At 40.6% G+C, this 25010-nt stretch overlaps 1 protein-coding gene across 1 annotated transcript in view; it reads left to right on the top strand.

Moving 5' to 3' along the window:
* The window catches only part of LOC126177119 (39S ribosomal protein L52, mitochondrial), a 53469-nt gene that overhangs the window by 25414 nt on the left and 3045 nt on the right, over positions 1-25010 (top strand). Inside the window, exon 3 of the mRNA XM_049924389.1 lies at positions 13951-14083. Coding sequence (XP_049780346.1) covers positions 13951-14083 — 133 coding nt within the window. The remainder of the gene's footprint in view (positions 1-13950; positions 14084-25010) is intronic.

Raw genomic sequence — 25010 nt, 5'->3', positions numbered from 1 at the left:
GAAAACAAGGACTGGAGTCAATCCTCTTGTGATACTTCTAACTAATGGAATCCACCTCTCAAGGCTATCGTAAACTAGTAGCACTGGCCAGCTCCCATCTGCACTTGAGAGGCCCCAAAGTGTTGGTATTCTCTTCTGTGATTACATAATTGAGCTGGTGGTCTAAGACTTCTTCCATTACTGGCTGGAGGAAGTGCAGAATCGGATACTATCTCTGGTACCCTGATAATTTATTTCCAGTGGAAATCTGTTGTGGCATTCCTGGATTGGCTGTTAATAGTATGGGAGGGTTACATAACTCATCTAATAACTTCACCATTTATTGCCCATCAGTGACTCTTATATGGAACTCTTTTTCTTTCCATGCTTCTCAATTGACAGTTATCCTGGCTCAGGGTTCCATGATACTTTCCTCTGTTCACTACCTCCAATTTGCTGTCAATCCATCATGTTGTGGTTTCTCCTTTGTTGTGCTAAGTTTAGCTGTGCTAACAAACACCACAAGGCTTTTTTTTGTATTGGTTGCTATTTGTTCACAATAAAAATTCACAGTGGTCCAGGAATGGCTATTTCATATTTATTCCAGTTACAGACCACAATATCTTACATCAAATTACTAATTACACTCTATGATACTCTTCAGAACTGAGCATTAAAATTTTTTTGTACTCAGGTCTGAAGATGGTCATTATAGACTGAAATAAACAATGTGATGTAAAATGTGGTCTATAACTGGAATAAATGCAAAAAAACCAAACATATCCCTTCTATGCACATATAATATCCCCTGGCGCCTAAACCACCGAGACTATACTCGTTATTTCCAGGTTAACTATCCACCACACAAAATGTATGAGGATGAATCAAATATAAATAAGAGTTTTTGTTTTATGTGCCGTATTGTAAATGGAGAATTGTGTGATCTTTGTTTATTGTTGCTTTAATTTTCAATGATTATTCTCCACAGCTAGAACATTGTCTTGTTTCTTTAGTCAGAATTGTAATGTCAGAGCAGGAGCTACCATCATCTGTTGCACAATGAACTGTAATCAAGTTTCACACAGTAGAGGATGTTAAACCATTCAAAATTTTGAAAAGGCCTGCAACACAGTTCAGACTCAAATGTATGCGTGGCACAAACAGTTTTTATGAGGCCCAGAAACAGTTGAGAATGCAGTTTACCTTCATCCGAGGACCAGCATGACTGAAGAGATTATTCACATTGTTAGTCAGCTTGTTGAATATGATCACTGAATAACAGCCGCTGAAATTGCTACTGTGGGTTGGCGTAAGCTACGGTAGTGCTCAGTCAAACATTCCTGACAACCTCGGATTTCGGAAAATGTGTACAGGCTGAGTGCCTTTTCTTCTCACAACAGAGCACAAATTTCATCATTTCAAAGTATGCAAATGGCCACTGACATGCTACCAAACTGAACAGCGCTGGACTGTGAACTGCAATGAAAAGTGGTTACATGTACCTGTCAAAGCTAGAAACTTTCTGTCCACAGGACCACACTAGAGTGTCCTACCTATAGTCTGAACTTATCACCCTGCGATTTTCATTTGTTTGGACCACTAAAGTAAGCAGCCAGAGGACACAGATTTGACAATGATAGTGCTGTCAAAGCATTCGTGCACAACTATCTGCTGTCGCTGCCACATTCATTTCATGAAAACAGGTTCAAGAAACTGCCTATCTCCTTAGAAAAATTCCTGTGTATATTTGATTCAACCACGTATTAACTGGCAACTCAGCTCTGACATTCATTCAGACTACCTCCAGTATACCTTGTGATATCCTATCATGTGAGGGGACTGTAAAGGATTATGCACATGGTCTAATTGGTTTTCAGTGGTGTAGGGATTTACCGTGTGTTGGTTTGATGCTTTCAATGGTGTACCAACACAGAAGAATATCTCATCTATCTTCCCTGTATGCCATTTTAGATTGAATTTAATATGTTGTGTAACAAGGAAATATCAAGCTCAAAAATGTAGCTACTGCCAATTAGGGAAGCACTTTCATCCAAGCCTGCAGATTGCACATTCTTACCCAGAAAGTAACCCATTTTGAACGAAGAAAATTCACTTGACTTTCTACTGCTCCACATAAGTTTTAATGTGACAAATCTATCCCCTCTCCAAGTGCCATCTGACATATTGCAGACACCAGAATCCTCTGTCTAACTGTCCCCCTCAATTCACCAATCACACAGTAACCTAACCTTGAGTCTGCATATGGATTTCTCATGTTTACATTTCCAGAGAATGCCATGCTGTGTCTTCCGTGTTCTTGTTTCTGTTTAACAATGGAATGTTAGTGTGAAACCCTACTCATGTTCTACTGCCTTGTCTTTGTGAAGACTGCCTGTGGCATTTTCACTTCCAGTACCTTAACTGTTTCTACATTGAGAATCTCTGCAGTCACATTGAGTGTGGCCAGACCACCCAAACTGGTAACTTGTCTCATATGTACTGAATATTCCCCTCTCCTGAATATTCCTCTCCTTTCGTATAGGCTTTTTTGCCACAATGATATCTTCCAAGGCTGTCACAGTTATCCAACATTCACAGAGGATTTCCACTGGCAAGCTCTATAAGAATGTGTTCAGTGCCATCTGTTCTGCTGTCCATTAGCTCATAAATATTAATATTCAACTTTCTGATTATCTCCACAAGCTCTTCTGTTGTTTCCTATGCCTTTGGATAATGCCATTAAGCTGCTGTTAGTAATACCTCACTGTATTTTTCCCTAAGAGGATTCCAACAGAACTTTCAATAGATCCTTCAAAGTACAAGCTTCTCATAACTTCTAATAAATCATTACAAATTTCCTTTCATGTCCTGCTAGTCACAGAAAACCTGCACTGAGTAATGGCTCCTAGTGTCAGCTGTTCAAAGTTGTTGTTTGTAAGTTTACAAGGAAAGCTATCACATCCTCCTCGGATTTACCTGAGAGGGAGTAATTAGTATGGGAGCACTGGAACCTAAGGCTGGTGAGTAACCACAGGAGGGAGGGGGGGGGGGGGGGGGAACTCCCACACTTCACTCTTGTCTTAATCTTTCTAACTCTTAATGTGTAGCAAGATTATCTGCTCACATCTGTGCATCCTCTACCAATAAACGTTGAACTATGTTGTGGGTAGTCACCATCTCACCTGCAGTACCCGATGGCATTCTTGCCCTGGTAAACTATTTTGGAAAGGGAAACAGGTACACACGAAAGCCCAAACAAAGAAAATAAGGAATCCACAAGTGGTTACAATATGCCTAAGGTACCACTTACTCATTAGAATTCAGTGAAGTCTAGTGCTTGGTTGCTGCTGAAGAAACTGCCATCCTTCCTGTTATCAAATTTTGTTCTATGGTGACCAGGCACAGGCCAGCCATTGACACGACTGTCAACCGGATGACATTGCTGACATCCGACCTCTGACACCCCTTGTGACAGCAACACATGGATATTGGTCACTGTGCCTCCAGGTATCACTACTGGCGAAGATAGCCAATAAAGGTGTGATGCCTGGCTGGCCTTTTAGCTACCTAGTATAAAAATCCCCCCCATGAACCATGGACCTTGCCGTTGGTGGGGAGGCTTGCGTGCCTCAGCGATACAGATGGCCGTACCGTAGGTGCAACCACAACGGAGGGTTATCTATTGAGAGGCCAGACAAACGTGTGGTTCCTGAAGAGGGGCAGCAGTCTTTTCAGTAGTTGCAGGGGCAACAGTCTGGATGATTGACTGATCTGGCCTTGTAACATTAACCAAAACGGCTTTGCTGTGCTGGTACTGTGAACGGCTGAAAGCAAGGGGAAACTACAGCCGTAATTTTTCCCGAGGGCATGCAGCTTTACGGTATGATTATATGATGATGGCGTCCTCTTGGGTAAAATATTCCGGAGGTAAAATAGTCCCCCATTTGGATCTCTGGGCGGGGACTACTCAAGAGGACGTTGTTATAAGGAGAAAGAAAACTGGCGTTCTACGGATCGGGGCGTGGAATGTCAGATCCCTTAATCGGGCAGGAAAATTTAAAAAGGGAAATGGATAGGTTAAAGTTAGATATAGTGGGAATTAGTAAAGTTCGGTGGCAGGAGGAACAAGACTTCTGGTCAGGTGAATACAGGGTTATAAATACAAAATCAAATAGGGGTAATGCAGGAGTAGGTTTAATAATGAATAAAATAATAGGAGTGCGGGTAAGCTACTACAAACAGCATAGTGAATGCATTATTGTAGCCAAGATAGACACAAAGCCCACGCCTACTACAGTAGTACAAGTTTATATGCCAACTAGCTCTGCAGATCATGAAGAAATTGATGAAATGTATGATGAGATAAAAGAAATTATTCAGATTGTGAAGGGAGACGAAAATTTAATAGTCATGGGTGACTGGAATTCGGCAGTAGGAAAAGGGAGAGAAGGAAACGTAGTAGGTGAATATGGATTGGGGGTAAGAAATGAAAGAGGAAGCCGCCTGGTGGAATTTTGCACAGAACACAACTTGGTTCAAGAATCATAAAAGAAGGTTGTATACATGGAAGAATCCTGGAGATACTAAAAGGTATCAGATAGATTATATAATGGTAAGACAGAAATTTAGGAACCAGGTTTTAAATTGTAAGACATTTCCAGGGGCAGATGTGGACTCTGACCACAATCTATTGGTTATGAACTGTAGATTAAAACTGAAGAAACTGCAAAAAGGTGGGAATTTAAGGAGATGGGACCTGGATAAACTGATTAAACTGGAGGTTGTACAGAGTTTCAGGGAGAGCATAAGGGAACAATTGACAGGAATGGGGGAAAGAAATACAGTAGAAGAAGAATGGGTAGCTCTGAGGGATGAAGTAGTGAAGGCAGCAGATGATCAAGTAGGTAAAAAGATGAGGGCTAATAGAAATCCTTGGGTAACAGAAGAAATATTGAATTTAATTGATGAAAGGAAAAAATATAAAAATGCAGTAAATGAAGCAGGCAAAAAGGAATACAAACGTCTCAAAAACAAGATCGACAGGAAGTGCAAAATGGCTAAGCAGGGATGGCTAGAGAAAAAATGTAAGGATGTAGAGGCTTATCTCACTAGGGGTAAGATAGATACTGCCTACAGGAAAATTAAAGAGACCTTTGGAGGAAAGAGAACCACTTGTATGAATATCAAGAGCTCAGATGGAAACCCAGTTCTAAGCAAAGAAGGGAAGGCAGAGAGGTGGAAGGAGCATATAGAGGGTTTATACAAGGGCGATGTACTTGAGGACAATATTATGGAAATGGAAGAGGATGTAGATGAAGACGAAATGTGAGATAAGATGCTGCGTGAAGAGTTTGACAGAGCACTGAAAGACCTGAGTCGAAACAAGGCCCCGGGAGTAGACAACATTCCTTTAGAACTACTGACAGCCTTGGCAGAGCCAGTCATGACAAAACTCTACCATCTGGTGAGCAAGATGTATGAGACAGGCGAAATACCCTCAGACTTCAAGAAGAATGTAATAATTCCAATCCCAAAGAAAGCAGGTGTTGACAGATGTGAAAATTACCGAACTATCAGTTTAATAAGCCACAGCTGCAAAATACTAACGCGAATTCTTTACAGACAAATGGAAAAACTGGTAGAAGCGGACGTCGGGGAAGATCAGTTTGGATTCCGTAGAAATGTTGGAACATGTGAGGCAATACTAACCTTACGACTTATCTTAGAAGAAAGATTAAGGAAAGGCAAACCTACGTTTCTAGCATTTGTAGACTTACAGAAAGCTTTTGACAATGTTGACTGGAATACTCTCTTTCAAATTCTGACGGTGGCAGGGGTAAAATACAGGGAGCGAAAGGATATTTACAATTTGTACAGAAACCAGATGGCAGTTATAAGAGTCGAGGGTCATGAAAGGGAAGCAGTGGTTGGGAAGGGAGTGAGACAGGGCTGTATCCTCTGCCCAACGTTATTCAATCTGTAAAGGAAACAAAAGAAAAATTCAGAGTAGGTATTAAAATCCATGGAGAATAAATAAAAACTTTGAGGTTCGCCGATGACATTGTAATTCTGTCAGAGACAGCAAAGGACTTGGAAGAGCAGTTGAACAGAATGGACAGTGTCTTGAAAGGAGGATATAAGATGAACATCAACAAAAGCAAAACGAGGATAATGGAATGTAGTCGAATTAAGTCGGGTGATGCTGAGGGAATTAGATTAGGAAATGAGACACTTAAAGTAGTAAAGGAGTTTTGCTATTTGGGGAGCAAAATAACTGATGATGGTGGAAGTAGAGAGGATATAAAATGTAGACTGGCAATGGCAAGGAAAGCGTTTCTGAAGAAGAGAAATTTTTTAACATCGAGTATAGATTTAAGTGTCAGGAAATTGTTTCTGAAAGTATTTGTATGGAGTGTAGCCATGTATGGAAGTGAAACATGTACGATAAATAGTTTCGACAGGAAGAGAATAGAAGATTTCGAAATGTGGTGCTACAGTAGAATGCTGAAGATAAGATGGGTAGATCACATAACTGTTACATAACTATTGAGGTACTGAATAGAATTGCGGAGAAGAGGAGTTTGTGGCACAACTTGACAAGAAGAAGGGACCGGTTGGTAGGGCATGTTCTGAGGCATCAAGGGATCACAAATTTAGCATTGGAGGGCAGCTTGGAGGGTAAAAATCGTAGCGGTTGACCAAGAGATGAATACACTAAGCAGATTCAGAGGGATGTAGGTTGCAGTAGGTACTCGGAGATGAAGAAGCTTGCACAGGATAGAGTAACATGGAGAGCTGCATCAAACCAGTCTCAGGACTGAAGACCACAACAACAACAACAACAACAACAACAACAACAACAGTATAAAAATGGGTTCATTAGATTATTCTCTGTTGGCAACACCATTGTAGTGCTACAGCATTGGGAAGGGTGTTAAAGTGCTCTCAGACAGAGCCTGCAGCTACTCAAACTTCATATTTAGATGTTTGATACATTTATAATCAGAAGCTGATGGAGCTAAGGTCCATGCCTAGTTGAAGTCAGTTATTTCTTCAGTTGGCAGCAGAGGTGGCCTGGTTACCAAACAATCGCTGGTGCAAGTGGGCGCCTGGCAGCCACTTCGTTGTCCATAGTTGAGTGAAAGCTTGTTTCTTCCTATGTGATATTGCTCAGCCTTGGGAGGTGTGAAACTGGCATCTAGGCAGAAGCACTGCTTGCGAGTTGAACATCGATAGGTGGGTATGGGAAATATTGAGGCATTCAGATTAAAAATCTAAGGCCAATGCTGTCATTCTCAAAGTATATGCATCAGCTATCCATGAAGTTCCAATTAGACTTTGAAATAAATTATGGTAGCTTTTCACTTTTACAGCTTGTGTCTTCAGGTAAATGAACTAAGCAAAGAGGCGCTGAGACACTTTGAAGTGCTGTTGTGATGTAATATATCATTGCAATATCAGTTGCAGACAGCAGTTTGCATATCTGTTGCTCAAGTGGAATGCTGGAGCTTCTGACTCTTGGAGGTTTTGGTTTGAACATCCATCTACTGAAATACTTATCCATTACACACAGGTTGCCAATCATAGTTGTTTTGGCTCTGAGACATATACACTACTGGCCATTAAAATTGCTACACCAAGAAGAAATGCAGATGATAAATGGGTATTCGTTGGACAAATATATTATACTAGAACTGACATGTGATTACATTTTCACGCAATTTGGCTGCATAGATTCTGAGAAATCAGTACCCAGAACAACCACCTCTGGCCATAATAACGGCCTTGATATGCCTGAGCATTGAATCAAACAGAGCTTGGATGGTGTGTTCAAGTACAGCTGCCCATACAACTTCAACACGATACCACAGTTCATCAAGAGTAGTGACTGGCATATTGTGACGAGCCAGTTGCTCGGCCACCATTGACCAAATGTTTTCAGTTGGTGAGAGATCTGGAGAATGTGCTGGCCAGGGCAGCACTCGAACATTTTCTGTGTCCAGAAAGGTCCGTACAGGACCTGGAACATGCGGTCGTGCATTATCCTGCTGAAATGTAGGGTTTCACAGGGATCGAATGAAGGGTAGAGCCACAGGTCGTAACACATCTGAAATGTAACGTCCACTGTTCAAAGTGCCATCAATGCGAACAAGAGGTGACTGAGATGTGTAACCAGTGGCACCCCATACCATCACGCCAGGTGATACGCCAGCATGGCGATGACGGCTACATGCTTCCAATGTGCGTTCACCGCAGCGATGTCGCCCTGTGACCATCATAATGCTCTAAACAGAACCTGAATTCATCCGAAATAATGACGTTTTGCCATTCATGCACCCAGGTTCATCGTTGAGTACACCATTTCAGGTGCTCCTGTCTCTGATGCATCAATGGTAACTGCAGCCATGGTCTCTGAGTTGATAGTCCATGCTGCTGCAAATGTCGTCAAACTGTTTGTGCAGATGGTTGTTGTCCTTCAAACGTCTCCATCTGTTGACTCAGGGATTGAGACGTGGCTGCACGATCCGTTACAGCCATGCGGATAAGATGCATGTCATCTCGACTGCTAGTGATACGAGGCCATTGGGATCCAGTAAGGCGTTCCGTATTACCTCCTGAACCCACCAATTCCATATTCCATAGTTATTGGATCTCAACCAACGCGAGCAGCAATGTCACAATACGATAAACCGCAATCGCGATAGGCTACAATCCGACCTTTATCGAAGTTGGGAACGTCATGGTATTCGTTTCTCCTCCTTACACGAGGCATCACAACAACATTTCACTAGGCAACATCAGTCAACTGCTGTTTGTGTATGAGAAATCGGTTGGAAACTTTCCTCATGTGAGCACGTTGTAGGTGTCGCCACTGGCGCCAAACTCGTGTGAATGCTCTGGAAAGCTAATCATTTGCATATCACAGCATCTTCTTCCTGTCAGTTAAATTTCGCGTCTGTAGCACGTCATCTTCGTGGTGTAGCAATTTTAATGGTCAGTAGTGTATAAACTTGTGGTACTTTTTCTGGCAACTGTGTGGGCAAGTAAGTTGAAAGCGTAAAAGGGAGAACTGAACCTTGAGGCAGTTCATTATCCAGTTCATGAAATTTACTCTGCATGTGGCAAAAGTAAACTTGGGATGCATCTGTAAAAGAAAGCAGGCCAGGGCTTAGTGGAAGATCCACAGCATTTAAGTAGTTATGGTAATATCCCATCGAAACCTGCAACCTTTCCAATGTGTATGCTGATTAAGCTTTCTTGCATTTGCAGGAGTAAGTTATAGTGGATGTAATTTCTTCACTAAGTTGCTTCTTTTGCCTTATGGTGGTGGCTGCAGTTTACTTTTGATCCTTATGCTGAATTTCTTACCTGTTGTTGTTCCGAAAGTTGGGACAGGGGTGTTTGCTATGCATTCAACATTATCTGCTGCACACTTCTTTGATGACTTTGGTGAAGAGACCTGTTCATGACTCAGAGACTAGGCTTTCTCATTGAAATGGGTTAAATTCATACTCTTGAAAGTTTTCACACTTTTATATTTCCTGGCATGGTCCAGCATTTCAGAAGTTCCGAGGCTGTTTTGTGGAAATTGTTGTCTTTAAATTTAGCAGCTAATCTGCTTGTCTCTTTGTCCCATCCTGATTATTTATCTCTATAGACTGTTCACTGAATATTTCTTGTGGCTGCTGCTTTAGTTAGGCCACAAAATCCATCTCTTATCATTTATCAGTGTATTTATTATAGTTCTCTCAGTTGGCTTTTTTGAAATTCTATTGATTCTCAGCAGCAGACTATACAATTAGTATCTGTACTTCAGTCCTGTAAATAATAGTCCTGTGTTGGCTTTGAGGGAAGTCATTCGCACTCACCCCTGAATTTGCGGAGATGGTAACACCCAACAGGAAGAAGTGAAATAGTGAATTTGTGTGGAGGTTGAAAGAAGTCTAATGAATCTGATGGTGCAAATATGACAGAGTAGTCCAAGATGTTATCGACAAATGTGGCTACCCCATATTTTGCATGATGCTGTATACATTGCCATTTTGTGTCCAGGCATTTTCCCTGTCACTAATAGGTGTTTGGAATTATTGGTGTGTGTTTCCTGTAAAGCCAGGATATTGACAAAGTAGTCTTATGGGATTTTCAATAAGTAATCACTATTTGCTCTGCTTATGACTTTCAAATAAAACTGCAAACAGTTAATTGTGTATAAACTTGTGCATACGTGTAATTGTGTATCCTGAGAGAGACAATTTGAAAAATTGTGACTGCTGTTACTTTCAGGTTCAGGAGAGCAGTTTTCCTAAACTCTGGACATGGGATCTTGCTTACTAGCATATCCTCTCATTATACTTTCATAGTGAACAATAGTATCCTAATCCCTCCCATACCTCTCTTTAACATACTTAATGTTTTTTAATTTAATCTTATTTTGTTTTTATTGATTTTCTCATTTATTCTTCTCCTCCGAAAATGGCTGTCCTTTCTCTCCCCCCCCCCCCCCCCCGCCCCCTCTATTTTTTCTTGGTGTTTGTTATTGTGCTTTATTTGCATTATTCTGTGCACTTACCACTTTCTTCTCTTCTTATAATCGATCTTGTTTTCTGTCTCCCTCATTACCTTTGTGTTTGGTGTTGTGCTTCATTTGCATTATTCTGCCCACTTACCACTTGCTTCTCTTCTTCTTCTAATCGATCTTTACTTCTTATTCTATTATTCTTTTCTGACATCACTGAAGTGAAGATGTCACATCACTTACTAACATTTCATTGCTGACCTCCTACTTCCCCCATGAATTTTCCTTAATCATTGCCTACATTTCGTCTTGTGAGACACCTTTTTTTATTTTTAGTTCGTGCATTTTTCTTGGAGCTACACTCTTATATAAACATCTCTTTGTATTAATAAATGTATCTCTGTGTGCATGACTACGGGGATAATGCACTTGTGGTATGGATGGAAAAACAAGAAAAAACTGATCGTAGGAAAGGCAGTTGTCACTGAGATTCATTGGAAGAATCGTCAGGAAGTGTAGTCCAACCAAAAAGAAGGTAGCTTACAAAACCCACGTTAGAGTGATACTTGAGTATTACTTCGCTATCTGGGACCATTAACAGGTAGTATTGATAGAGGAATGAAAGAAGAGACAAAGAAGAACAGTGCATTTAATCCCAGGTTTGTGTAACAAACATGAAAGTGTCAGAGAGATGCTTACACAGCTCCATTGCCAGATGCCACAAGGGTATTGCTGTGCCTCATAGTGTAGTTTACTGTTGAAATTCTGAATGCATGCATTCCTAGAAAGTCAACCAATAATTACTTCTTTGTACATATATCTCTTGAAAAGACCGGGAAGGTAATGTTGAATAGAAATATGAACTAACACAGTGGGTTACCAGGGGCGGGGGGAGACAGTGGTATATGAAGTAGCCTATCCACATACTCCAGTACTTACACAATATTCATTTAATGACTCTCATGAGTGCCTTCTGTCCTCCAGGAATTCTTGAAAGTGCATTTGCTATTTCTTTTGTCTACTTTTTTAATAATATTTTACTCTGTTTTGTTTACTTCCTTATTCACTAATTTCTGAACTGCAGTTCACTCATAGAAGCATCAATGCCTTCCGTAAATTCACTTTTGAGTGTTTTAATTTCGTTCATTCTCACCTGGTGCTATTTTTAATCCTAAGTAGTTTTCAAGGCTCTAAGACCCTCTTTTAAAGATTTATTGATTGCTTTCAAGAAATCTAGGCCGGTTTTCATTTACTGCATTAGATCTTCCTATAAAGATTCTTGATCCTTTTTCGTGGACTTTGTTAGAACTACGTAGAGCTGTTCAATAAAGAATGATGATAATTTCTTTTTTGACAAGATACCTTTACTCATCCTCATAATTTTGATGGTCCTTTTCAAAGTAGTCTCCCATGAATGTGATGCACTTGTCCCAGTGTTTCTGCCAGTCTTCAAATACTTGCTCAAAACCATTTTTTGAGAGGTCCTTCAAAATCACCTCCACAGCCTTCACCACTGCTTCTGATGATTGATAACACTCCCATGAAGACATTTCTTCATGTTAGGGAGTAGAAAAAAAGTCACATGGGGCTAAATCCGGATTATAGGGAGGATGAGGGAAGCACTTCACATTGATTTATGCAAGATATTCGGCAACAACATTGGCAATATGTGGCCGCGCATTATTGTGGTGCAGCATCCAGCCTGCTTCATGGAAATGTGGTCTTTTGCATCTGTTTTCAGAACTCCCTGTCATATTGTCCAGTTACTGGTGTGTGTGCAGGTACAACATGCTGATAAACCATTCCGTGAATATCAAAAAATAACTTTCCCAGCATAAACAAGCACTGTTGCTGTTTTGGGGGTTGGTGATGAAGGGGATTTCCACACTGAGCTTTGCTATTTGCTCTCAGGATCAAAATGATGTAGCCAAGTTTCATCAGCAGTGATTACACTTGAAAGACACTCTGGATCTTCCTCTAACATCAACTTTAACTGCATGCAGACCTGCACACGAATGTCTTTTTGTTCAGGAATCAACAGCCTTGGAACCCATTGCGCACAAACACATCATGTGTAATTTGTCTGTCACCAATGTGTGGTAGGCACCCAGTGAAATGTTCAGTATTTCAGAAAGTGATCTTAAGGTAATTCGTCGATCCTCTCTCACAATGACAGCAGCAGTGTTTATATTTTCTTCCGTAGGAGCTGTAACTGGAGCACTGGGTCCACCTTTCTCTGAAACCGATTGTCTCTCCTCTGTAAACATTTTAAACCACCTTCGAGCTGTGCTGTAGGGAAGAAAACTTTTCATAGGCCTCCTATAACATTGTATAGTCCTCAATTGAAGACTTGTTGGAACAAAAGCAGAATTTCAAAGTCGCATATTGTTCCTCTTGTGTTACCTCCATTGCAGTGGTGGGCAATACTGAACATGTCTGACCTTGCCTGCCTCTCATAGGTGGGAACCAGGAGTCCCAACAATGAAACTACTATGGTGTGTTTGTTGCACATTAAGCTAACAGAAAATCATAAGATTAAATTTTAGTGTGTGAAATTATGAGCATAAAAAATTATGATCATTCTTTATTGAATAGCCCTCGTATTTTTAATGGTTCCAACTTTGTTTTTAAGAGACAGTATTTACAGTATATCCTATTTATGATTTCAGGATGTCAGTATTTGTTTTTATTGCCTTTGGGAGCTGTTGAAATAAGTCTTGTACGTTCAACAGTTTTTTGGCAGACACACGATGATATGATATCTGATAATTTTGACAGCCATCATGTGCACCAGTATCGTCCTCTTCCTTTTTTCACTTCTTCTTGTCCCAGTATTGCTTCCTGATCTGACATTCATTTGATGTCCTTGATCTATATTTTCCATAATTACTGCTTTCTGTTTCACAGTTTTCTTATCCTGTGTATCCATTTTGATTTTCTGCTAATAGTACAATAGCTTGCATAGATACTTGCTCCGAATTTCGACATTGCTCTCCAAATCACTCTGTTACCTTATATGTGAGATTTCATTGTGTATTGGCTTCTCAGATAACATGTTCTATATCAATCCTAATAACTGAACAGCAGATTTTTTAATGTATAAAAATAGTGATAAGTTCACAAATATTATAATTTATTTCTAACTATGAGTTTTTCCTTTCAACATTTGTTTCTGTCTCAGTAACGTTTTTCTCTCCATGCGACTGACAGTGCAGTCATAACGTGGTAACCTGATTTTGTATGTTACATTCATGTTTTCAACCAAGTAAAATAACATAGATGGAAAGAGTAGTTTTATTGATACTTTTTTCATTTGAAGCTTAGATATTCATGTTAAAATTTCCATTCAGTTGTATAGTTTTGTAACTAAATCCATATCCATGCTGTGTTTATATTACTACCATTTTTCAGTTTTCAGTTCTTAATAAGCTGGAAACATTCTATTTTGCTTTCAGAAATGGATTACCTGAAAATCCAAATAAAGAGCTCTCATTAATCAACACTCCTGACTACACATTCCTTGATGGAAGAACAACTCCACTGGGTGTAAGGCAGAAGAAGCGACTACTTAAACAACGTGAATATGCGGTCAGTAAAAGTATAGACTTATTTTAGAGAACTTGTTTCCATCCTCACAGTCCACAAACAGAGTTTTGACAACAAGGGAATGTGAATATCAGGTCTGGCAAAATAAGTGCCTTGACTTCTCTTATTTTTCTGAATGTGTTTGATACTCTTGTGGATGCTGTTATTTTTTGTAAAAAGGCAATCTATTCACACTAGAAATGGAGTTCATTCCCAGGAAGTGATACATATGCAAGATACTATTCGGAAACGGCGCATGCTATCTTGAGTCTGTTGTTGTTGTGGTGGTTTTCAGTCAGAGACTGGTTTGATGCAGCTCTCCATGCTACTCTATCCTGTGCAAGCTTCTTCATCTCCAAGTACCTACTGCAACCTACATCCCTCTGAATCTGCTTAGTGTATTCATCTCTTGGTCAACCTCTACGATTTTTACCCTCCACGCTGCCCTCCAATGCTAAATTTGTGATCCCTTGATGCCTCAGAACATGCCCTACCAACCAGTCCCTTCTTCTTGTCAAGTTGTGCCACAAACTCCTCTTCTCCCCAATTCTATTCAATACCTCATTAGTTATGTGATCTACCCATCTAATCTTCAGCATTCTTCTGTAGCACCACATTTCGAAAGCTTCTATTCTCTTCCTGTCGAAACTATTTATCGTCCATGTTTCACTTATATACATGGCTACACTCCATACAAATACTTTCAGAAACGACTTCCTGACACTTAAATCTATACTCGATGTTAACAAATTTCTCTTCTTCAGAAACGCTTTCCTTGCCATTGCCGGTCTACATTGTATATCCTCTCTACTTCGACCATCATCAGTTATTTTGCTCCCCAAATAGCAAAACTCCTTTACTACTTTAAGTGTCTCATTTCCTAATCTAATTCCCTCAGCATCACCCGACATAATTCGACTACATTCCATTATCCTCGTTTTGCTTTTGTTGATGCTCATCTTATATCCTCCTTTCAAGACACTGTCCATTCCGTTCAACTGCTCTTCCAAGTCCTTTGCTGTCTCTGGCAGGAATACAGTGTCATCAGTGAACCTCAAAGTTTTCATTTCTTCTCCATGGATTTTAATACCTACTCTGAATTTTTCTTTTGTTTCCTTTACTGCTTGCTCAATATACAGATTGAATAACATTGGGAAGAGGCTACAACCCTGTCTCACTCCCTTCTCAATCACTGCTTCCCTTTCGCATCCCTCGACTCTTATAACTGCCATCTGGTTTCTGTACAAATTGTAAGTAGCCTTTCGCTCCCTGTATTTTACCCCTGCCACCATCAGAATTTGAAAGAGAGTATTCCAGTCAACATTGTCAAAAGCTTTCTCTAAGTCTACAAATGCTAGAAATGTAGGTTTGCCTTTCCTTAATCTATCTTCTAAGATAAGTCGTAGGGTCAGTATTTCCTCACGTGTTCCAATATTTCTATGGAATCCAAACTGATCTTCCCCAAGGTCAGCTTCTACCAGTTTTTCCATTCCTCTGTAAAGAATTCATGTTAGTATTTTGCAGCCGTGACTTATTGAACTAATAGTTCAGTAATTTTCACAACTGTCAGCACCTGCTTTCTTTGGGATTGGAATTATTATGTTCTTCTTTTCGCTTGTCTCATACATCTTGCTCACCAGATGGTAGAGTTTTGTCTGGACTGGCTCTCCCAAGGCTGTCAGTAGTTCTAATGGAAAGTTGTCTACTCTCTGGGCCTTGTTTCGACTTAGGTCTTTCAGTGCTCTGTCAAACTCTTCACACAGTATCATATCTTGCCTTTTATCTTCATCTACATCCTCTTCCATTTCCATAATATTGTCCTCAAGTATATTGCCCTTGTATAGACCCTCTATATACTCCTTCCACCTCTGCTTTCCTTTCTTTGCTTAGAACTGGGTTTCCATCTGAGCTCTTGATATTCATACAAGTGATTCTCTTTCCTCCAAAGGTCTCTTTAATTTTCCTGTAGGCAGTATCTATCTTACCCCTAGTGAGATAAGCCTCTACATCCTTACATTTGTCCTCTAGCCATCCCTGCTTAGCCGTTTTGCACTTCCTGTTGATCTCATTTGTGAGGTGTTTGTATTCTTTTTTGCCTGCTTCATTTACTGTATTTTACTGCATTTTTATGTTTTCTCCTTTCATCAATTAAATTCAATATTTCTTCTGTTACCCAAGAATTTCTACTAGCGCTTGTCTTTTTACCTACTTGATCCTCTGCTGCCTTCACTACTTCATCCCTCAAAGCTACCCATTCTTCTTCTGCTGTATTTCTTTCCCCCATTCCAGTAAATTGTTCCCTTATGCTCTCCATGAAACTCTGTACAACCTCTGGTTTAGTCAGTTTATCCAGGTCTCATCTCCTTAAATTCCCACCTTTTTGCAGTTTCTTAAGTTTTAATCTACAGTTCATAACCAATAGATTGTGGTCAGAGTCCACATCTGCCCTTGGAAATGTCTTAAGTCGGTTTTCCCATGTAAAATCCATTTTTTATGTTACAAATAGAGTCCACCAGAATAAAACTGTAGCCAGTACAATGACTTTCATGGCATGCAATTCGCAGCTCACATCATAACATACAGAGAAGAGTGTGGTTTATGTGATGGAGTCAGGCATGATTCCATCAGAGGCCACAACTGAGGATCAGTTCTATCTGAGTAATGGCACTATAGTGGTCAGTAGTCATGTTGCACCAGTTAATCGGTTTCCGTGGTAAAGTTGGGTAGCACCACTAAATCCCCCCCCCCCCCCCCCCCTCCCCCCACTGTTTCCCTTCACCCGTGTGGTGTGTGGCCCAGATGAGCCACAAAGAGGAAGGCTGTGGATCAACATTCACTGGCATCACAGAAGTAGGACGAGGCTCAATGGGAAATGCTAAAGTCTCCACAGGATTGGAGGAGAAGCAGGTAGCTGCTGCCCAGAATGACTGAGGCAAAATTGTTTTTGAGGGTGTCCAGGCTTGTGGGCTCACAGTAGGGTGCCACCTTGAAAGAAGAAGCCTCAGTGATGACATGGACCATTGGTAGATGCAAAACAAACGAGAGGATAGGGTGGTGGGCAGCCATTGAACTGCTCCACCAGGCTACAAGTTTCAGACAGTGGCCATGCAAGTTACTAGAAGATCGCAGGGTGTGCTAGTGCCGTAATTGGACATCACTTCCTTCTAGGTGGCGGCTGTGACATAATATTCTGCTTATTCAGTCCATTTGCTGAGAGGGTGAATCCCAAATCTGTCACTGGCAGTTGCCTGAAAGAACCCTTGCACAAAGATCATTTTAATCCTTTTGCTTTTTGTGGATTATAAATCCGAAAGGGTGAAAAACATCTGTTCCAAAAAGGTTACTTTTTTTTGGCGCTGTGAAAAGTATGCACTTCTGTAAATTTATCTCACTTGGTACACTTTCTTAGGTTGGGATGTATGTGCATTGTTGTTGTTGTGTACTTCTTCAGTCCAAAGACTGTCTACCCTGTGCAAGCCTCTTATCTCTGAATAGCTATTGCAATCCACATCCATTTGAACATACTTTATACACTCCTCTATTGGTCTCCCTATGTGTATTTTACCCCCCTTCCCCTTTTCTTGTTTCTCCAAAGGCCTCTTCAACTTTCCCATAGGCAGTATCTTTCGCCAAGATCTACATGCTTCTATAGATTTACATTTGTACTCTAGTCACTCCTTCTTAACCATTGTACACTTTCTGTCAGTCTTATTTTTTAGACATTTCTATCCCCTATCACCAGCTTCTTTTGCTGCATTTTTATATTTTCTCCTTTCATCAATTAAATTCAGTATCTCCTGTAATATCCAAGGATTCCTACTAGGCACTGCTTTTTTACCTATTTGATCCTCCGCTGCTTTCACTATTTCATCTCTCAGAGCTATCCATTTATTTTCTACTGTATTCATTTCCCCATTTCAGTCAGTCATGGTGTAATGCTGCTTTTGAAACTCTAAATAACTGTAGTTATTCCAGCTTATTCAGATCCTGTCTCTTTAATTTGCCACCTTTTTGCAATTTCTTCAGTTTTAATCTACAACTGATAACCAATAAATTGTGGTCAGAATCCCCATCTGCCCCTGGAAAAGTCTTACAGTTTGAAATCTTGTTCTGAAATCTCTGTCTTAGCATTATATAATAAGTCTGAAATCATCAAGCTTCTCTAGATCTCTTTCAGATGTACAAATTATTTCATGAACCTTAAACCAAAGCAGTGACAATGATTAAATTATGCTGTGTGCAGAATTCTACCAGCTGACTTCTTCTTTTTCCCTAGTACATATTCCTCTACCATTTTTCCTTGTCTTCCTTTTCCTGCTACAGAATACCAGTCACCCATTACAATTAAATTTTCCTGTCCTTTAACTCTGTGAATAATTTCTTTTATCTCATCATTCATTTTTCAATCTATTCATCTGCAGAGCTAGTATCTCCATTAGCTTGTGAGTGTCCTTTTGTTTGCCAAGCCTGTGGTATGTTGCACACAATGAGGGCACGTGTTGCATGTTCTGACTGTCACCACCCTCTTGTAGCCCAAAGCTGATTTAGTAATTTTGAAGTAAGTTAATAATCTGGGTGGCAGGTCACATTTTCACAGCACTTTGCATGCTGAGATAGTGACACACTGCAGAGAGAGAGGAAACAATGCTAGAATTTGTATAAACAGTTTTCTTAAGACTCATCTTTTTTTCTTCTTCTTTGTTGTAAGTTGTAAGCTCAGAGTCCATTCTGAAATTTAACTTTTCATACTGGTCAAGAGGGTGCTCGACTTCATTTTGTTAAATATATGATTGCTGGTGGACTTTTTGGTGTTGAACACATATATTTTCAATCATTTCACTTCACAGTAGAAATCCACATCAACCATGATGCTAACACAACACACGTAACTTGCACTCTGTCCTCATACTTCAAACTCACATTACTAACAGCCCAAAGACAAAGATTTACCTCTAACAACATGTAACAAAGAAAATACTATCGTATATTGCTCTACTTGTGCAAAATTATCTTTGTGACATGCATTTCAAAAATAAAGTACAAATAATTTTTTATCATTACTTTTCTTTTTAAGAAGTCCATAATCATCATCATAATTACACTAAGTGTTTATGTTTGTTAACATTTATAAATTTTTGTATAGCTATATGGTAGTGGATTTCTGGATATTGAGCCTTCAACTTGGGAAGGGGTCATTTCATATGATCCAAGATCTGTTAGTACATTTATTTCACCATAGCAAGTTTTATTACAATGTGTGGTAAATTAAACAGTGTTTACAGCTGGACATGGCTCCACTGCTGATGTGGCCTGTCATTGGTGTGGTTGTTTACGAGGTCATCAGGGCTGTGGGGCATGTGGGGCCGTTGCCAGAGATGGCATGACATACTGTGTGACTGTTGTCAGAGAGCTGACTGTCGCAGTACCTTTCTCCATCATAAACAAACTCTGGCCCATGTTGCCAGTTTCATAGGCTTGAGCTATTCACTTACATTCCTTTGAGGATGGATGTGATTACCTCAACTAGTGGTCCCTGCATTTCACATCAGAGTTAAATGTGCTATCACATCCCTGATTAGAGTGTCCACATAATTCTGACCACACAGACATGTAAAATTGCAATTCCTACTTAATCTGTGTAGGTCAGCAGCCCAGTCTGCATGTGGTTGCTTGGGATCCTTCTTTGCTACCAAAATTCTGTCCTGGCTGCGGTAATTTACACTGAGGAGTCAATGAAACTGTTACATCTACCTAATATTGTGTAGGACCCCTGTGAGCATACAGAAGTGCCGCAAAATGACGTGCTATGGACTTATGGACTCACTAATGTTTGAAATAGTGCTGGAGGGAATTGATGCCATGAATCCAGCAGGGCCGCCCATAAATGTTGAAGAGTACGAGGGGGTGAATATCTCTTCTGAACAGCATGTTGCAATGCATCCCAGATATGCTCAATAATGCTGATGTATGGGAGGTTTGGTGGCCAGCACAAGTGTTTAAATTCAGAAGAGTGTACCAGAGCGACTCTGTAGCAATTCTGGACATGTAGGGTATCACATTGTAATGCTGGAATTGCCCAAGTCCATTGGAATGCACATTGGACATGAATGGATCCAGGTGATCAGACAGGATGCTTACATACATGTCACCTGTCAGAGTCATATCTAGATGTATTACGGGTCCCATATCACTCCAACTGCACATATCCCACACCATTACAGTCTCCACCAGCTTGAACAGTACCCTGCTGACATACAGGATCCATGGATTCATGAGGTTGTTTCCATATCCATACATGTCCATCCACTCAATACAATTTGAAGCGAGACTTGTCCAACCAGGAAACATCTTATATAGGTTTTGCTGACTGCAGCGCTGTGTTCTGCCTGTTTACATATATCTGTACTTGAATACGCATGTCTATACTAGTTTCTTCCATGCTTCAGGGTACATCTTCATTGAGAAATGTTCTTGCAATTAAAAAAAAAATCCTTCTAGGCAACACAAGTTATGCTAGATTTATTAATGGTTCTTTGTCTTATAGTGGATGATACAGAAAGAAATTTTCACTCCACAGTGGAGTGTGCTTTGATATGAAACTTCCTGGCAGATTAAAACAGTGTGCCAGACCGAGACTCGAATCTGGGACCTTCGTCTTTCACGGCCAAGTGCTCTACCTCTGACTTACCCAAGCATGACTCATGACTTGCCATCACAGCTTCAATTCCACCAGTACCTCATCTGTGAAAGGCAAAGGTCCTGAGTTTGAGTGTTGGTCCAGCACACAGTTGTAATCTGCCTGGAAGTTTCAGTGGATGATACAGTTTGGAGTTTCCTGTCAAGAATATGGCCTTTAACACACAGAGAAGAGTGTCCTTCCAGCCCTGCACTGGCTTATGTGCCAGAGTGTGGTTAGAGCCCATCAGAGAGTGTGCCTGAGGATCAGTCCCATCTACAGGGTGTTTCAAAAATGACCGGTATATTTGAAACGTCCATAAAAACTAAACGAGCAGCGATAGAAATACACGGTTTGTTGCAATACGCTTGGGACAACAGTACATTTTCAGGCAGACAAACTTTCGAAATTACAGTAGTTACAATTTTCAACAACAGATGGCGCTGCAAGTATTGTGAACGATATAGAAGACAACGCAGTCTGTGGGTGCGCCATTCTGTACGTCGTCTTTCTGCTGTAAGCGTGTGCTGTTCACAATGTGTAAGTGTGCTGTAGACAACATGGTTTATTCCTTAGAACAGAGGATTTTTCTGGTGTTGGAATTCCACCGCCTAGAACACAGTGTTGTTGCAACAAGACGAAGTTTTCAACGGAGGTTTAATGTAACCAAAGGACCGAAAAGCGATACAATAAAGGATCTGTTTGAAAAATTTCAACGGACTGGGAACGTGACGGATGAACGTGCTGGAAAGGTAGGGCGACCGCGTATGGTAACCACAGAGGGCAATGCGCAGCTAGTGCAGCAGGTGATCCAACAGCGGCCTCGGGTTTCCATTCGCCGTGTTGCAGCTGTGGTCCAAATGACGCCAACTTCCTCGTATCGTCTCATGCGCCGAGTTTACACCTCTATCCATACAAAATTCAAACGCGGCAACCCCTCAGCGCCGCTACCATTGCTGCACGAGAGACATTCGCTAACGATATAGTGCACAGGATTGATGACGGTGATATGCATGTGGGCAGCATTTGGTTTACTGATGAAGCTTATTTTTACCTGGACGGCTTCGTCAATAAACAGAACTGGCGCATATGGGGAACCGAAAAGCCCCATGTTGCAGTCCCATCGTCCCTGCATCCTCAAAAAGTACTGGTCTGGGCCGCCATTTCTTCCAAAGGAATCATTGGCCCATTTTTCAGATCTGAAACGATTACTGCATCACGCTATCTGGACATTCTTCGTGATTTTGTGGCGGTACAAACTGCCTAAGACGACACTGCGAACACCTCGTGGTTTATGCAAGATGGTGCCCGGCCACATCGCACGGCCGACGTCTTTAATTTCCTGAATGAATATTTCGATGATCGTGTGATTGCTTTGGGCTATCCGAAACATACAGGAGGCGGCGTGGATTGGCCTCCCTATTCGCCAGACATGAACCCCTGTGACTTCTTTCTGTGGGGACACTTGAAAGACCAGGTGTACTGCCAGAATCCAGAAACAATTGAACAGCTGAAGCAGTACATCTCATCTGCATGTGAAGCCATTCCGCCAGACACGTTGTCAAAGGTTTCGGGTAATTTCATTCAGAGACTACGCCATATTATTGCTACGCATGGTGGATATGTGGAAAATATCGTACTATAGAGTTTCCCAGACCGCAGCGCCATCTGTTGTTGAAAATTGTAACTACTGTAATTTCGAAAGTTTGTCTGCCTGAAAATGTACTGTTGTCCCAAGCATATTGCAACAAACGGTGTATTTCTATCGCTGCTCATTTAGTTTTTATTGCCGTTTCAAATATACCGGTCATTTTTGAAACACCCTGTATGTAGTGGTGCTATAGTGGTTGCTAGTAATGTTCTGCCAGCTACTTTGTTTACATGGTAACATTTGGTGGTGGCACTACACTTATGATTATCATTCTCACTTAAGTTGTAGTCCTTTGGTATTATTGTGTTTGAAGACTGTTGTTGAAGGACATTAAAGATGAGGAATTCTTGGGAAGTGTGTAAGGAGTGAGCCTATCAAGCTGAAAATAATTAATGCTGATATGAAGGGTGAAAATTTTTCAGATAAAACCCTAAGTAGTGTATTACATTGGAAGGTTGATTGCATTTGTTGTCAGGATGAAATACCAATTGGGTTTATGAGTGAAAGAATAAATACTATTTTGCTGGGTCAGACCATTCATTCAATATTCAAGAGAGTGGCAAATGAAGCTTGTCTATTGACTTTTACCTCTGTGTCTTTGTTTTCCATCTATGTTGATCTACTGAGCAAAGTGGCGCAGTGGTAAGACACTGGCCTCTTAGTTGGGAGGATAGTTCAAATTTTTGGGGAGATGGTTCAAATCCCCATACAGTCATCCATATTTAGGTTTACAAGTATTCCTTAATTCACTTCATGTGGGTGGCAGTTTCCTTGCTTATCCAACCTTGTGCTATGTCTCTAATAACCACATTGTTCAAGGAACATTAAATCTTCATCGTCTTTCTTTCCTTCATTCCTTCTATGTTTTTCCAATTTTGCTCCTGCTCATTTGCACATTATTCATCATTATGTCACCAAATCACAGCCATGGTCATCTTCGTGGTCTGTGATTGTCCATCTGCAGTATTCTAGAAAGTCAGTCAACATTCATTTATGACATATGCCCATGTGATGTGAAGTTGTGAACAGTCGTACTGGATCCTGTGAAATTCCATTTTACTCCCACATATTTCTTACTTTTGACTTGTTCTAGGTTTTCTCACTATTTCATTCTTAATCCTTGTCTTACCAGTCATGAGCTGTACAAACTTCATCTCAGCAGCTTGATTCTCTTCTCATCTTTCATGCTAGTATTATTATCTGCTTCAAAATAAAATGTGTACTAACACTAATATATTCATCTAGCATCAGTCCTATCAGAGAGACCCTCATCAAGAGAACCTTTTGCTCACATTGTACTTCCAGATATTAAGATTTAGTGGTGTGATTGCAGCTGAAGGTTATTGATACAGTGTGATTCTATGATGTTGATGATATAAGCTTTTGGGGATGATGGAGAAGCATAAATGTGTTGATTTGAGGGGAGGGACTCTGGTGTGGAAATGACCGAGTCGAACATTGTAAGCGAAAATCATTCTGATATCTCTGAAAGTGGACCTCTTCCACTGCAAGCTCTTTGCTTCCATATTGTGGGAAGAGGCAGTCTGGAGAAAACAAGAAAAAGCTCTTAGTGAACATGGGCTCCAAAATGCACATCATTAGAGCTATGAGCACTTGTTCAGTAGAAGAGATGTTTTTCTTAGCAGCATGGATGAACAAATGGGATAGCTCTTCAGATATGCACTTCAGAGCCCATGTTTACTGGACTTTTTGTTCTTGTTTTGGTCCATACCACCTCCTCCCAAAAAGTGGAAAGCCAGGATTTTGCAATAGATTGAGTTCCATTGTCAGAGGTACCTTTGACTTGGTCATTTGTGGACTAGTGTCCCTTATTTCAAATTGATACATTTACTCTTCTCCATCATCCCTCAAAGTTTGTAAAATCATCATAGAATCACATGTGTAATCTTTAGGTTTCTATTCTGGCATTACCAATAAAGGCTTTTGTCAGAACAAAGGCACAAGCTGATAATATCTATCATAAAGTACCCTGCATGGTGAAAAACTGAAGCACCCAGAAGACATGACCAGATTTCAATGTAATTTTGTATACGTACGCATCGTTGGTGGGCATGTAAATGATTATAGAGTTGCAATTCTCCGTGACTCAGACCTTGTAGGGTATGCGAAGGGTGCAAACAGCATCTGATGTTAAGTGAGACTGTGGCATAAGGACAAGATAGATATTCAAAGGGGGCTCATTGTGGGTCTCTCTTTTGTTGGCTGGTCGAATCGTGCGATATCTAGATTTGCGAGCTATTTGGATGTAACAGTGGCCTTATGTTGGACTACATGGAAATGCAATTTGTGACATACTTCTCATCAAGGTTTCTGTTGACCACATCTGCACACCACAAAGGAGGATCACTGTGTTGTGCATCAAGTACATTGTAACCTCTTTACATGTGCACCTACCACTTGAGAACAGATAATAGACTCTCTGTAGCATTCTATGTAATCCTGCAGCATTGGTCAGAGACTAGCGGCAGTTGCATTATCATACCATGTGTACGCTGCTGGATATACCATAACTCAAAAAGCTGTGTTCAAATGGTGCAGTGACTGGCAAGCATTGACTGCTGATAAATGACACCACAATGTGT

Source organism: Schistocerca cancellata, chromosome 3 (assembly GCF_023864275.1).
Source record: "Schistocerca cancellata isolate TAMUIC-IGC-003103 chromosome 3, iqSchCanc2.1, whole genome shotgun sequence".
NCBI lineage: Eukaryota > Metazoa > Arthropoda > Insecta > Orthoptera > Acrididae > Schistocerca > Schistocerca cancellata.
Note: the sequence above shows the minus strand (reverse complement) of the source record. Positions and strands in the feature narration are given on the sequence as shown.